The 16,008-nt window shown below is 40.2% G+C and overlaps 1 protein-coding gene across 6 annotated transcripts in view; it reads left to right on the top strand.

The window, feature by feature from the left end:
- The first annotated feature begins 6,108 nt into the window (after positions 1-6,108).
- The window catches only part of SAMD13 (sterile alpha motif domain containing 13), a 52,060-nt gene continuing 42,160 nt past the window's right edge, over positions 6,109-16,008 (top strand). The window contains exons 1-2 of one of the 6 annotated variants that reach the window (XM_086390792.1): positions 6,339-6,449; positions 11,108-11,192. In XM_086390792.1, coding sequence (XP_086246918.1) covers positions 6,440-6,449; positions 11,108-11,192 — 95 coding nt within the window. In that variant the 5' untranslated portion in view covers positions 6,339-6,439. Of the gene's footprint in view, positions 6,450-9,508; positions 9,734-9,756; positions 9,944-11,107; positions 11,193-16,008 lie in introns of those variants that run through there. The other 5 variants (XM_086390791.1, XM_086390793.1, XM_086390794.1 and 2 more) reach the window with 5 other exon arrangements.

A 16,008-nucleotide genomic window follows, 5' to 3' on the forward strand; every position in this document is an offset into this window, starting at 1 on the left:
ATTCTATGATGCCGGGGATTAGGACTTCAACATACCCTTCACAAGGACACAATTCAGTCCAGGAAGACCATTTATTCCTCCAAAGAGGAATATCTTTCAACAAGCTTGGGTTATGTTGTCTTAGAGCCACTGGGATTTGTTTTCTCTGGATTATTTTAGATGCCAGGTTTTCAGTTTTCATTAAGCAATGCTGTAAGAAATGGCTTAAAGAGCGACACAGTTGTACTTACTAATCAAAGTCATTAGGAACACTGCTCCATTTTTTTTTTTCAGAACTCAGTGTGACAAAATATTTCCATCTCACTGACTTATTAGTTTTCTTTTAGAGTCAATGGGAATCATATATTTAATTATGTGGATTATTTTTTTCTTGCTTTGGTTGCCAGGAAACTTAAAGATTTGGTCATAACTTAATTTTAATAACTTTGTAGGATGCTGCATCTACCTATCTGTATTTTTATTTCTCCTCTGGTGTTGATATTTTATTTACATTTGGATGTTAAATTATTTTTAACATTACTTTTTATATTATTAAAAGTTACTTGAATACTTTGTTTAAAAATGTAGGTAATAGGTAGAAAAAAAAAGTAAATTCCCCTTTATCTCTCTCTGCCTCTCTTTCTTTGTCATCCACAGTAGATTTCCCTGTTGTTCAGCTGATCCATCACTGAATGGCTAATCAAAGATTATAAGCCATCAACATTCTATATTCCAGTTTACTTTTTAAGTGGATGATTCACAGGTAAACAGGGAGAGGGGGCAAGACAATGACTCACTTTATTTTTGAGCAATAATTTAGATCTCACTGACGTCATTCAAAGATTTTTTTGAAAGTCCCCCCCCAAAAAGCATCAGATGTATCACTGAAAATCACACTAAAAACACCAAGAAGTAAACTTAAACTGAAGACAATTGAACTTGGAGGATAAGTTATTGAAAAAAAATCACACAGAATTTAGCAGAATATTATTTAGAAAGAAAGTAATCACCAATAAGATGAAAGATGTGGACAAGAAACAATGGAGAACTGACATATGAATGACTCTTGTCTTTGAAGATGTGAATGAATAAATGGAACTGTAAAAATTTACATAACAGAAGAATTTTCTGAAATAAAGGAGATCTTGAAATTACACTTTGAAAGGGCTCACCACATTCCAAGAAAATTTAATAAAAGCTTTTTTCTAAAACTTCAGGGACTGAAGAAAAAAATCCTACAGTAATCTAGGCAGAGGGAAAAAGGTCACCTTCAAAAAAAAGAGAAATCATATGCTTAGAAGAAAAAATGTAGAAAACATATACCAAACATTTAATATAAATTACTCTAGAAATGGATTTATTAGGAATTTTTACTTTCTATTATTAATTTCTGATTGTTTTAATTTTTACCACATAGTTTGTCTTCATAATGAATAAAAATTTTAAACATTTCTTTCTTTAGAATCTTCCTGATTAATTCCATTGTCTTTCTTGCCTTTCTTAGGGGAAGAACTGTTCCACCTTCCTTCCAAGAATAAACATCTCATAGTTCCATCACTCTATAAACACAGTTGTCTCCTGTCCCTAAGCCTAGAGCAGACTCCCAGTTCCCACCTGAAGTCTCGTTACAACAAAGCTCCAAACATCCCCTAATGTGTCTCGATCTTCCAGCTTCCCCAATCCTGAAACTCTTCTACAGTGTCCTGGAATTCAAGAGTCCTCACTCACATCACTTTTCATTGCTACCACTCTGGTTCAAGCCACTATTATTTCTTGCCTCCATTACTGCAATAGCTTCTGGCATATCCACCATTGTTCTGTGATTTGTCCTAGAGAGAGAAGCCAGAGTAACCCTTTAAAAATATGCCTGACCATATTATTGTTCCACCCAAAAGTCTACAGTAGCTTTCCATTCCATTCAGCATGAAAAGCAAAGGGCTTGTAAAGTCCTCCACCCTTCATCCCCTGTTCCAACTCAGTGGTCATCCTCAGTTCTCCTGCTTCTCACCCACAACTCTCTCTAACCCAGACACACTGGCATCCTTGCTATGTCTTGAAAACTCCAGACACATACTCACCCTGTTATTCAGTCACTCAGTCATGTCTGACTCTGCAACCCCATGGACTGTAGATTTCCAGGCCTCCCTATCCCTCACAATCTCCTGGAGCTTGCTCAAACTCATGCCCATTGAGTTGGTGATGGCATCCAACCATCTCATCCTCTGTTGTTGCCCCTTCTCCTCCTGCCTTCAATCTTTCCCAGCATCAGGGTCTTGTCAAATGAGTTGGCTCTTCACATCAGGTGGCCAAAGTATTGGAGTTTCAGCTTCAGCATCAGTCCTTCCAATGAATATTTAGGACTGATTTCCTTTAGGACGGACTGGTTTGAGCTCCTTGCAATCCAATGGACTCTCAAGAGCCTTCTCTGGCACCACAGTTCAAAAGTATCAATTATTCGGTGCTCAGCTTTCTTTATGATCCAACTTTCACATCAATACACAACTACTGGAAAAACTATAGCTTTGACAAAACGGACTTTTGTTGGCAAAGTAATGTCTCTGCTTTTTAACATGCTGTCTAGGTTTGTCATAGTTTTTCTTCCAAGGAGCAAGTGTCTTTTAAATTCATGGTTGCAGTCACCATCTACGGTTATTTTGGAGCCCAAGAAAATAAAGTCTGTCACTGTGTCCATTGTTTCCCCATTTATTTGTGTGAAGTAATAGGACCAGATGCCATGATCTTAGTTTTTTTAATGTTTTCTAAAGATTTTTAGTTTTTTAAACCAGTTTTTTCACTCTCCTCTTTCACCTTCATCAAGAGGCTCTTTAGTTCCTCTTCTCTTTCTGCCATAAGACTGGTATCATTTGCATATCTGAAGTTATTGACAGTTCTCCCGGCAATCTTGATTTCAGCTTGTGCTTCATCCAGCCCTGCATTTTGCATGATGTACTCTACATAAAAATTAAGCAAGCAGGGTGACAGTATACAGCCTGCTGTACTCCCTTCCCAATTTTGAACCAGTCTGTTGTTCCATGTCCAGTTCTAGCTGTTGCTTCTTGACCTGCATACAGGTTTCACAGGAGGCAGGAAAGGTGGTCTGGTATTCCTATCTTTATGCCTCACTCTTCTCTCTCTGAAATGTTTTTCCCTCAAAAATCCACAAGGCCACTCTTTTACCAACACCCATTCTTCCTCTGAAAGTCACCTTCTCAATAAAATTTACTATACTTAACATTTCAACCCACATTCTCTCCTGTATTCTCAGTCTCCTTTGTGTGCATGCTAGGTCACTTCAGTCATGTCTGACTCTGCGACTCTATGGACTGTAGCCCACGGGGCTCCTCTGTCCATGGGATTCTCCAGACAAGAATACTGGAGTGGGTTACCATGCCCTCCTCCCGGGGATCTTCCAGACCCAGGGACTGAACCCAAGTCTCTTATGTCTCCTGCATTGACAGGTGGATTCTTTACCACTAGGGCCACCTGGGAGCCCCAAGCTGCTTTATCCTGCTTATTTTTTAATAACACTTGTCACTTTCTAATATATAGAATTTATTTAGTTTATATTTATCAATTATTGTCTATCTCTCCCCCACACACATTAGAATGTAAGCTCCACAAGGCACTAAAATTTTATGTTTTATTTATTGATGCATCTCAAGTATCTATTAATAGAATGATGCCTAGTACATAGCAGTCACTCAAAAGATATCCATTGACTGAAAAAAATAGTTCACAGCCTTGTGAAACCTAATGCACCCTTTAACAAGAAATATGGGTTAATATCCTCTAACACTGTGAAAGGGAAGTCATAAGCTACCTACATATGTAGTTTTTTAAAAATTCAAATACTGAAAGGAAAATATAAACATGTGGTTCAATGTGGAACGACTCAGGTATCCCTAAACTAAAAGAACCAATGAAGCAGTCAGATGCTTGCATCCATCCGTAGAATCTTCATGAAATGGATAGCACAAAATGAACTATATAGCTGATTCTAAGTCCAGGAATGGCACTGTCATTTCACTATGTGAAAAACAGTTTATGTTTATATATAAAATAGATTCTAGACTCACATAAATATAAACAGCTTTTTCATCTACACGAATGAGGAGCAGGACAATCAATTCACACAGGATGTGGGACAATTCTTTGCTGAGCAGGATTGTCCTGGGCATTGCAAGATATCCAGTGTCATTGTCCAACCAACTACGTTCCAGGAGTTCCCTACCTACAATCACTGGAACAAGCAAAATCACTCTGGTGAATTTCCAAACCAACTCCTGGAGGTACTTTCAGCCCAAGAGATCTTGATCTGTAAGTCCAGGGACCTTTGACAAGCTTCTCCTCATTTCTCTTTCCTGCATCTTTCCCTTTCCCCTCCCCCAGTTCCTGCCTGGTGTCATAGTCTCACTCCTCCCCTCCCCCTGCCCTCCTCTGCTGACCTTTTTCCTCTCCACATGATCTTCAACTAAGTCTCAGAGTTCTGTTTCTACACATGGTATCCAAAGTCACACTTCCAACTGCCACTTTGTCACTGAGACACAGAAAGCCTCCAGTTATACGTGTCCAAAGTCAGTCATCTTCCTACAAAACCCGTTATTCCCTCAGTTGTACCTATTTATGTGAATAACATCATCCCCTTAATCTAGAAAGGACAACCATCTTTGTCTCCTACTCCTCACTCCTGAATCCAGTTGATTGTACTGTTCTGTCCATTTGCCCGCTGAGGTGTCCCATATTTGCTTCCTTTTTTATCACTAGTTCAAACTCTCATCACCTATAACTTAGAATATTGTCACAGCCTCCTAACTAGTACTTCTACGCCAATTTATCTTTTGATACATCCACAAAAGGAGTTTATCCAGAAAATATTAATATCTATTAATAATATTATTTATACTTAGCTTTAGGAACTTCCCTGGCAGCTCAGTGGTAAAGAATTAGCCTGCAATGCAGGAGATGTGGGTCAGGAAGATTCCCTGGAGTAGGAAATGGCAACCCACTCCAGTATTCTTGCCTGGAAAGTCCCATGGACAGAGGAGACTGACCAGCTACAGTCCATGGGGACACAAAGAGTTGGACACGACTGAGCAACTAAGCGCGCAAGCGCGCGCGCGCACACACACACACACACACACACACACACACACAGTACTTGGCATATCATAAACATTCAATTATAATGTTTAATTGAGTGTTCATTATATGCCAGGCATTACACTAAATGCTTCTCGCTTTTAGTCTGCACAGCCACATGACAAAATAGGAGTGATTCATTATTCATAGTAGGAATTATTATTATTTAAAATTTAAAGATGAAAAAGAGGCTTGAGGAGGTTAAACAACTTACCTAAGGTCACAGAACTAGCTCCAAAGCAAGATTCTAGGTCTATCTGGCTTCTAAAAAATCCCTCATTTTGCTTTTTTTTTCTTTTCATTTTAATTTTTTGGATACAACTTTCTCATATTGTCTCTAGCCTAATCACTACCTCCTATTCAGTCTCTGCATCTGTGCCACCTGCCTTTTCCTTCCCCCTCCATTCTTCCAGTCCATAGGTTCTTCTTTTGGTTTCACTTATTTCCATATTTAGTAAAGATTTATTATCAGCTCTTTCAAGGAAGTCCTTCACAGCAGGCTCCCCTCTTTCATTGCGCCCACCACATCTGACACAGCCTCCTCCCTACGCTCTCTTCCCAGCTGCTAAGAAAAGGGGTGGAGGAAAAAAAGAATTGTGCTGGGGGGTCGGGTGGGGGCGGGGAGGGCGAAGGGTGGGAGGGGGAGGACGAAGGGTGGGGGGACCCCCAACCTCCGGAAGTGCGAATACAAAAGACTCCTTGCATTTTTGAGTTTTCCTCCGCGTATCTGTGTTGCTTTCTGGTTCTAATAAAATGAACTAAGTCAGTAAAAAGTGCTTTGTAAACTGTAAAGTGCTGTCCAAATGTAATGGGCAATTACTCACTCTCCCTTTGCATGCCCAAGGCTTCAACTGAGTGAGCCACACAATAGGTGTTCCAAGCAGAGGATGCCACTCGTGTGTTTGGGTAAAAGGAGTAACGCTCTAATGTGGACTTGGCCCGAGGAAATCTCTGCTTGTCATAACTGCCAAACCCCAGCTCAAAACTTCATCAGAATTGCCACGTGCGAATAAGACAGGAAGAAAAGGGTATTAGCCTGAAAACTCCCTGTTTAAAAATCTCTTTCGGAGTGTTTCACACCTCCAGCTCCCAGGAAGTTTTAAGTTCTTGCAAATGTCCTCCCTTTACCTTCTTAGCGCCCCGGCCCCATGCCTTCCCTCCCGGGCCTCTCAGCTTCCTCGCCGACCCAGCCCTCGGACCCTCGCCCCGAGGGCGGAGACTACAAGTCCCGGCGTGCCCCGCGCGCCCGGCCGGGTGCACTGGGGCTGGGCGCGTGGCGACCGGCGAGCTCTGCACCGGGGAAAGCCTCCCGGCGCTGGCCATGCGGGGAGGTAAGTAATCGCTCGTGCTACGAGGGCACTGGGAACGCGCCCGTCCTACCCCACCCTGTCCAGGATGGAAGGAAACGAAGAAAGCCACGAGAAAAACTGCCCTGCCCTCCCTCGTCTCTGCTGTGTGTCCGGTGCTCCTGCAGCTTGTTGTACCCCCCGAGTGTGTTATCTGTCACCCCGGAGTGGAAGTGGGGGCAGAAGCGTGCCCGGCCCCGTGGAGCGCTGCGGCTCCCTGGGGGCTGCAGGGCGGAGCTAGCAGGAGGGGACCAGGAGATGGCAAGGCTCGGCTGGGCGCTCACCGAGCGCCACACCTCCCTACTCCCTTTCCAAAGATGAGTTCGCCTGGGGAGCCCCCAGTCCCAAAGACAAACGATTTCTTCTTGAAAACCTTAGCCAGAAACTTTCCCCTCTGTCACCAGTGCCACAAGCGAGTCGTTTGGCTGTCGGACGTGACCGCTGATTCAAGAGTCTCTCCGGCATCCCCTCTCCTGCCCTATGTTCTGCCCCCACCGCCCCCTCTCCAGGCCCTCCTCAGTTTCCCCTAGAGACCCTCTAGGGCCCTGCTGAGCTCGGCCCTCCCTTCGGCGACTTCTTGAGATGACTTCTGCAGCGCTGTGTACCCAGGTCTGCGCTCGGCGATTCGGGCTGGAGACGCCTGCGGGCGGATACCTGGAGGCAAGGCAGGGAGGATGGTTCCCCCGGGAGGGTGCTTGCTCACTGGGGGATGAGAGATCAATAAAAGAAGCCGATTGAGGCACCAGTTTCCCATCCTTCCTGACCCATCTCCCTTCCTATCTGAGCCCATTTCCAAGTGTCCCCGAAAGTACTGCTCCGAAATTTCAGCACGAGGACTTCTGAAGTTACTTTAGCACATCCCATGATATCCTGGATTAGAGGGTCTTGTTGGTTTGCATCTCTATCTCTCACTCCCCTTACACACACAGACACAAACACAATGCATACTGCACATTCTGCAGACACACGAATACCATGACACTATGCACACCACAAACACACACATATACCACAGGTACAACACCCACACATATTACACAGCATACGCTTATCACACATACTGCATTTAAGCTATGCCCTACACACACAGCAGACACCACACTACACACAAATAGACTTAATTTTTATTAGCAGAGGGTTAATATCACTTTGTGGAGGGAGTGAGGAGGAAGTGGTTGAGTACTAATATAGATGCTTATACCCACAAATGTCAGTTTACTCCAAAATTAGAAATTAGCTGATGAATGAAACCTCCTGTTGTCAGGATATGTGGCTCATTTTTTATAAAATGGGATTGATTTTTCACAACACCTTCTGAAACCCACACCCTTGTCTAACAGGCAAATTTTGATCACAACAGGCAAGACAGTAAGGGATGTCCTCTTCTATACGTAGGAAGAAATTCTTAGAGGAACAGAATCCTTTCTCCTGTGAGGGTGTCTGAGAGTCAGTATAACTACACATGCTTTGCCTCTCTCCTTTCAAGAGTGGTGGGCTGAACCTAGTATTGTTCTAAGCACTGCCATGACAGTGCTGTCAGGGTACTCTCTTCTCTATCCCTTGCCCCCAGGACTCACAGCCCAGCCCCCTTCCATTTGAATTTAGTTGGAAAACGGTTTAGACACCTCAGATCAACTTCAAAAGCATTATGGAATCTGTTGGTGAAAGAGTCCTCTGTCTCCAGAATAGTTCATCATTTTGATCATTGGTGACAAAACAAACCAAGAAAAAAACCCACTTGTTTGAGCTGTGCTCAAAAAATAGTACTCAAAAATAAAAGAATATTTAGAAGTCTGCCCTAAATTATTATTTACTCTTTCAAGGGGGGCAATGGCAAAGATGTGCAGAGAGAGCATTTGAAATTTTTCTCAGTGATGATCTTCCAAGAAGTTGAAAATTTCTAATACCATTCCTGCAAGAAGTAAGGGGAAGAAAATTGACTTTGAAATTCAGACTGCAAATTTAGATCATAGTTGCTGATTTTCTAGTACCCTTAAAAATTGCTAAAGAAAAGAGAGACCAGCAGCTTTTTCCTCAGTTCTGCCCACTCTATACAGTATTTCAGCAGGAGATGACTTTTTCTAGGATCCTTCTGCCCTACCTTGAGAGATTTTGTTGACATCTTGACCTAAAAGTGTGCAAATATTGATTGTTTATTTCAGTGACAACCATTTATGTTCCTAGTTATATACAGTATGTTTGTGGAATGGGAATGTTTCCCTTGAGCAGTAGTTCCTAGTCAAGCAAGAGAACTGTAAGATTGATCAGGGTAACTTAATCAAAAGATCATGCCTGGCCTTTATTCTACCTTCCCCTTTCCTGAACTGGGACTTAGGATGGTGGAAGATACTATGAATTTGGGGGTTGGCACAAATCCTTTTTTTCATATGTAATTAATAAAGTAGCAGGTGCTCATAGAAAAGAAATGTTGAATTTGTTGAATTATGCTTTTTACGCAACTGGGGAAATCTGGTAAAATGAAACCTCCCAGACTAATTGTTTTTGTTTCGTAGAATAAAGTTTGTTTTATTTTGAGTTTTTGGCTGACTTCATCTGGTAGGATGAATGCCAAAATTAAAGAATGTGGGCGTCCTCAAGCGATCTGGTCATCTCCTTTGCATCCTCTCTGAAATATGTTACTTCCTGCATAATGAAGTAAAAGGATTTTCTGCTGGGCAGTACTTTCCTTATTCTCACAAAGAGCTTGAAAGCCAGCCCTGGGAATTTTGTCAGCAAAAGAGTAACACAGGACTGCAGCTTCTGGGTGTTCACTGAATATAGCCCATAGGCACTGGACTTTCTCTTATTTTTTCTCCCACAGAGAAGAAAAAAAATAGTTTGACACATGACATTCATGCTCAAAACAGCAAAGACATATGATACAGAAACAAGGAGGGGGAGGGAGAAAATAATAGCCTCTTGATACAGTTTGTTTTCCTTTGATCAAGACAGGTGCAGAGAGAATTCTGCAGCTTGGGGACTTGTGATTCATTCACTTCCACTAATTGTGCTGAAGGTAGTTAGCAAAAGTGAACAGGCACACTGTAGCTTTAAAAAGTCAGCCATGAACCAGAAGGCAGTTGGTGCAGCTTGTGTGTGATTCCTAACGTCATGTTGGCTGAGAGCCAGCCTGGTTTTATTTCACTGTGTCAAATTGTACCTCCTTATTGAATTCCTTTGCCAGCCTACTTTGTGAAAGAAAACACTGGGGTTTCTTTGGCTGTTCTTGATAAGCCTATAAAAAAATGACATGTTTTAGTTGCTTCTAGGTAGGTTTTCTTTTTACTCTTCCACAAGAAAAGAAAATAATAATAATAAGACAATGTAGTGTGGTGTTGCAGAGTATCATTGTGAGTGTTTTGTTTTGTTTTGTTTCTGAGATGCTTAGAAAATGGTGAATGTGTAACAGTTTCCAACTGAAGTGAAATCATTCTTTTGGCATGGAGCAAGCAGCACTATCTTCTGTCTACTCTGTAACGGTGTGTGGATGTATGTTAATATCTAGATGTATATTAAATGTTGGATTTCTCTATGAATGATCTAAGTGGTGTAGTGACTGGAAGTTTGTGTGTGTGTGGTATGTGTGTGTGTGTGTATATCAGCAGTGAAGATTATCCCACACTTAACAGTATTATTTGTTAATCATCTACTTCAGTAACAGTGATAAAATCTTGTGAATATACTAAATGATGCACTTGTCATGTCAGAGTAATCCCTAGGGAAGAAGTGCCGAAGTATAAAGTGATTTGAGAGGAAATGTATTTAATTTATGGCTTCAGCTGTAGAAGAACAAGCACATTTCAGAACTAGTTTTTTTTTTTCCAGCAGTTTTGTTTGTAGCTTTTTCGTCTTGCTAATTGCATATTAATTGTAGAGGGATTTTATTTTTTCTGTGTTCTTCCTACTAAACAAAAAGACAAAGTGATGGATGCTACTATATCTCCTTGAATGTTTTGATGATTTTTACATAAATCTAATGAGCTGCCTACCCTCTCTTACACACACACACACACACACCAGCAGCACCTTTCTGTGTTAAGGGCTATCTGACATTTTCGTGAGCTTCCAGCTTTACCAGAGCATGGCCATCTCACAGACAGGTTTTTAAGGTTTTCATTGAGAATATATGAGGTAGGGGAATACTTGCTGACAAAAGCTTTAAGTGCTCTTTTGCATCGCAGTGAAAAAATAGAGGAGAAGTGGGAGTGGACAGAAAAAAAAAAAAAATACAGTAAGAAAAAAAGAAATCACAGCCCGAGGTGGAAAGGGGAGGAAAAGGGGGATTGTTTTTGTCGACTTTGACTCATTTATGAGTTGCAGTGTCTTAAGTGAGAGCTTGGCACTGGGAGAAGCTGTGCCAGTTCGCACAGCACTTGTTTTGAACAAGGATTCAATTTCATTTGCAAATGCTTATTGTCGAGGCAGGGAGTGCCAGCACAGATGAAAGCACCCCAATCTGTCTCCTCCAATTCTTTAGGTTTAATCACATCTCTCCAATCGCTGAGGGAACTGGAGATTTAAGCAAACATATACGTGAATTGGTGTGAGGCTGTAAAAGGGACCATTATGTTTCCGATTCAGAGTATATATTCTTCTCTCACTTTCAAAGAATTAAACACGAGCTTTTCTCCCTTATTGATTAGTTGCTGAAGTAAAGGAACCCTGCAGCCTCCCCATGCTATCTGTTGACATGGAAAACAAGGAAAATGGCTCTGTCGGTGTAAAAAAGTAAGTGAAACTGGCTTGTGAGTTCTGCTTCTGCAAACAACAGAGGGACTTGGGTTCTATTTTTATACTTCTTGCTTACCTACTACAATACACTGTGGGGGCTGTCTTGGTTCATTGGTCTACACTGGCGACCAGCTTCCCCTCTCCCTCCAGCCCCAATTGCCTTTTTCTGTATTCCATTTCTAAGAGATGACTCAGACATCAAAGTGCATAAAGGGTTAGTGTATCAGGCTTTAAAACAGGGAAGGTTGAAGATTCCAGTCCTGAATTCTGTATATTGAAACAAAAACACAGAGCAAACACAGACTCTGCCTCCCAAGTCCATAGGCTACATGGAGTATGGGGCGGGGGGGGGGGGGGGGCGGTATGTGTGTGTGTGTGTGTGTGTGTGTGTGTGTGTGTGTGAGAGGGGGAACAGAAAAAAGAGATTGCGTCTTTTTAGAATAAAACCACCCATCTCAAAAATGAAAGCTATAGGAAGGGAGGGAAAAAAGTGTCAGAATACTAAGTTTAACAACTTCTCTGTCCTCATTTTATGAACTGTTCCTTGAATGTGAAATATTTCTGCATATACCAAAGTCTCTTTTTTATATCTGCTCTTACAATTGAAACTTCTGATTATATCTATTGTGAGTTATATGCTTGATACTTTTAAATAGAAAAATTCAGTTGCATTATGTGGTGTATTCTGAAACATGCTATGTATTTTAGACATAAAATATCTGTAAGTATATGAAAAAATATTTATTCTAGGAGTTATATTTTGGCTCTAACCATATTGCTTACAAGGAAGAAGTATGCTCCAAGACAGTGTTGTCTGTTTCATTTTTTCCCTGTCATTTTAGTTTAAAATCTCCTTCAACTTGAGCTTTGGAAGAAGCTAATGTAATCTGTAGAAGTTGTTATAACTGAATGAAAAAATAGTATGCTATATATGTTTATGAATAGAAGGTATCTTTTATATTAAAGTTACATTAAACTTAATAAAATCTGCTTTAAAATTTTCTCCTGTAATTTATATATCAATGCCATGCTTCCATGCTTGTTCCCATGTTTGAAGTTTGGGGAAGGTAGGTGGAGGAGGAATGAAAGAAACAGATGCTTTTTGTAATGTGTCGGTTAGACCAACTGCTTCCAGTAGTACCCTGGGCAGTGATGAAATGACCTACACAGATATTGTCCACCGTGGTAGCCATGAGCTGCGTGTGGCAATTACAAACGTGAAATATGACTAATGTCTGATGAACTGAACTTTTAATTTTATTCAATTTGAATCCATTTTAAAAGTTAACAGCTTCATTGAAATATGATTGCCATATAATAAACTGCATGTGTTTAAAGTATAAAATATGATAAGCTCTGACATTTGTATACACCCATGAAACTATTACCAAAATTAAGATAACAAACATATCCATCATCCCCACAGGTTCCTCATAAACCTTTATAATCTCTTCTTCCTGCCCTTCTCTGCCCTTATATTCCCCAGGCAACACTGGTAGTCTCTCACTGAAGATTAGTTTATTTTTCCTAGATTTTTATATAAATGGAATTATTCAGAATGTACTTTTTTTAGGGGGAGGGAAGGGGTCTGGTTTCTTTCTCCCAGAATAATTAATTTAGGATTTGTTTATGTTATAATATGTATCAATAGTTCATTGATTTTTATTACTAAGTAATGTTTTATTGTATGGATATACAACACTTTGTTCATTGTTTGTCCACCCACTTGTTCATAGACTTTTGGGTTGTTCCCATTTATTAGGGATTACAACTAAACTGCCTTGGTCACTTGTGTACAAGTGTGTGTGTGAACATATACATTTTTCTTGGATAAGTATCTAGGAGGGAAGTAACTGGGCCACATGGTAAGTAAGTAAGTGAAGTCGCTTCCGCTCTTTGCGACCCCATGGACTGTAGCCTACCAGGCTCCTCTGTCCATGGGATTTTCCAGGCAATAGTACTGAAGTGGATTGCCATTTCCTTCTCCAGTGGATCTTCCCGACCCACGGATCGAACCTGGGTCTCCCACATTGTAGACAGACGCTTTACCATCTGAGCCACCAGGGAAGGCCACGTGGTAGGTGTATGCCAAACTTTGTAAGAAATTGCCAAACTATTTTCCGAACTAGTTGTGCCATGTTACATTCCCACCAGCAGTGTGTGAGCATTCCAGTTGTTCTGTGTCCTCAGGAACTTGGTGTGATCGGGCTTCTTCATTTCATTAGGTGTGTTTTGTTTTGTTTTTTAATCTGAAGATGCTTTGTGTAGTATGACCATTTTAACAACATCAATTCTTCCAATCCAAGAGCATGGTATATCTTTCCATTACTTTGAATCATTTTCAGTTTCCTTTATCAGTGTTTTAGATAGTTCTCTCCTTGGTTATTAGGTATGGTTTTAATTTTCATTTCTGTAATGACTGAGGATGTTGAGTTTTTTTTTTTAATGTGCTTGTTTTATCTACAGATCTTCTTAAGTATTGTTCAGATCTTTTGCCCATCTTTTTATTGGGCTGGTTTTTTAGTATATTATTATGTAGAATTTTTATATATTCAGGTTACAAGTCCTTTGTGATATACATGATTTGAAAATATTTTCTTGTTGTATATAATTTGTTTTTTCATTCTCTCTGCAGTGCCTTTCAAAGTGCAGAAGTTTTAAATTTTGATGAAGTCCAGTTTATAAATTTTTTATTTTATGGATAGTGCTTTTAGTGTCACTTATCTAAGAAATATTTGCCTCGCTCAAGGTCACAAAGATTTTCTCTTATGTTTTCTTAGATTTGGGACTATAATTTTTGAGTTAATTTTTGTATATGGTGTGGAATAAGGATTAAAGTCTTACTGTTGATAGTGGTTTCGGTTGTTGGTTTTTTTGCCTTTGGATACCCAATTGTTCCAGCACCATTTGTTGAACTATCTCTGCAACTTTGTTGAAAAAAATAACTGATCAAATATCTGTAGCTCTAGTTCTGGACTCTATTTTATTCCATTGATATTTTGTATGTATTTATGAGAGTCCCATGGATGGAGGAGCCTGGTAGGCTGCAGTCCATGGGGTCGCTGAGGGTTGGACACGACTGAGCGACTTCCCTTTCACTTTTCACTTTCATGCATTGGAGAAGGAAAGGGCAACCCACTCCAGTATTCTTGCCTGGAGAATCCCAGGGACAGGGGAGCCTGGTGGGCTGCCATCTATAGGGTCACACAGAGTCAGACACGACTGAAGCGACTTAGCAGCAGCAGCAGCAGCATCCCAATACAACACTGTTTGGGTAACTATACCTTTATGATAAATCTTGAAATCAGGTAGTATTATCCACTCAACTTTGATTTTTTTTGGAACTTGTTTTGGCACTCTTAGGTCCTTTGCTTTTCCATATAAATCAGCTTTTAAATTTCTACCCCCAAAAAATGCCTGCTGGTCATTTGACTGGCATTGCATTGAATTATAGATCAATTTAAGGAGAATTGACATTTTAACAATATTGTGTCTTCCAACTCATTAACACAGCATTTCAATCCATTACTTAGGTCCTCTTTAATTTCTCTCAGCAATGTTTCATAGTTTTCAGTGTGCAGGTCTTGCACATATTTCATCAGATATATCCCTCCATATTTCATATTTTTACACTATAATTAATGGTTGTTGTTGTTTAGTTGCTAAGTCATGTCTGACTCTTCTGTGATCCCATGGACTGTGGCCCACCAGGCTTCCCTGTCCATGGGATTTCCCAAGCAAGAATACTGGAGGAAGTTGCCATTTCCTTCTCTATGAGATCTTCCCGACCCAGGGATTGAACTTGCATCTCCTGCATTAACAGCAGATTCTTTAACACTGAGTCACCAGAGAAGCCCATTATTGATAGTGCTTTTTAAATTTAAATTTCTAGTTGTTTATTGCTAGTATAAAGAAATATGGCAGGTTTTTTTTTAATGTTAATCTTGTATCCTACAACCTTGCTAAACTCACTTATTACTTCTAATGGCTTTTTCATAGTCTCTGTCAGATATTTAACATAGACAGCTATGTCTTGTGAATAAAGACAGTTTTACTTTTTCTTTCCCACTGTGGATACCTTTCATTTCTTTTTCTTACTTTATTGTGCTGAATAAGATCTCCAGTAAAAAGTTGAATAGCACTGGTGAGATTAGACATCCTAATTTTGTTCTCAATCTTAAGACAAGAAAAACTTTTACTTTTTTTCTTGTCTTTCTTTTCAGCCTGCTTTTAAATTTTTCTCTGGGTCATTGATTGTTGAGCAATTTGATTATGAGACTCAGTGTAGTTTTATTCATCTTTCTTGTGTTTAAAGTTTGTTTTTTGGGAGGGGGAATCTATGGGCTTAGTTTTTATCAAGTTTGGAAATTTCTTTTTTTTAATTTAATTTTTTTATTTTTATTTTAATTGGAGGCTAATTACTTTACAATATTGTGGTGGTTTTGCCATACATTCACATGAATCAGCCATGGGTATACATGTGTTCCCCATCCAGACCCTCCCTCTGACCGCCCTCCCCATCCCATCTCTCAGGGTCATCCCAGTGCACCAGCCCTGAGCACCCTGTCTCATGCATGGAACCTGGTCTGGTGATCTATTTCACATATGATAATATACATGTTTCAATGCTATTCTCCCAAATCATCCCACTCTCACCTTCTCCCACAGAATCCAACAGTCTGTTCTTTATATCTGTGTCTCTTTTGCTGTCTCGCATATAGGGTCATTGTTAGCATCTTTATAAATTCCATATATATGCATTAGTATACTGTGTTGGTGTTTTTCTTTCTGAGTTACTTCGCTCTGTATAATA

Source organism: Bos grunniens, chromosome 3, assembly GCF_055505025.1.
Source record: "Bos grunniens cultivar Pamir isolate PY7600 chromosome 3, Bosgru_T2T1.0, whole genome shotgun sequence".
In the NCBI taxonomy this organism is placed as follows: Eukaryota; Metazoa; Chordata; class Mammalia; order Artiodactyla; family Bovidae; genus Bos; species Bos grunniens.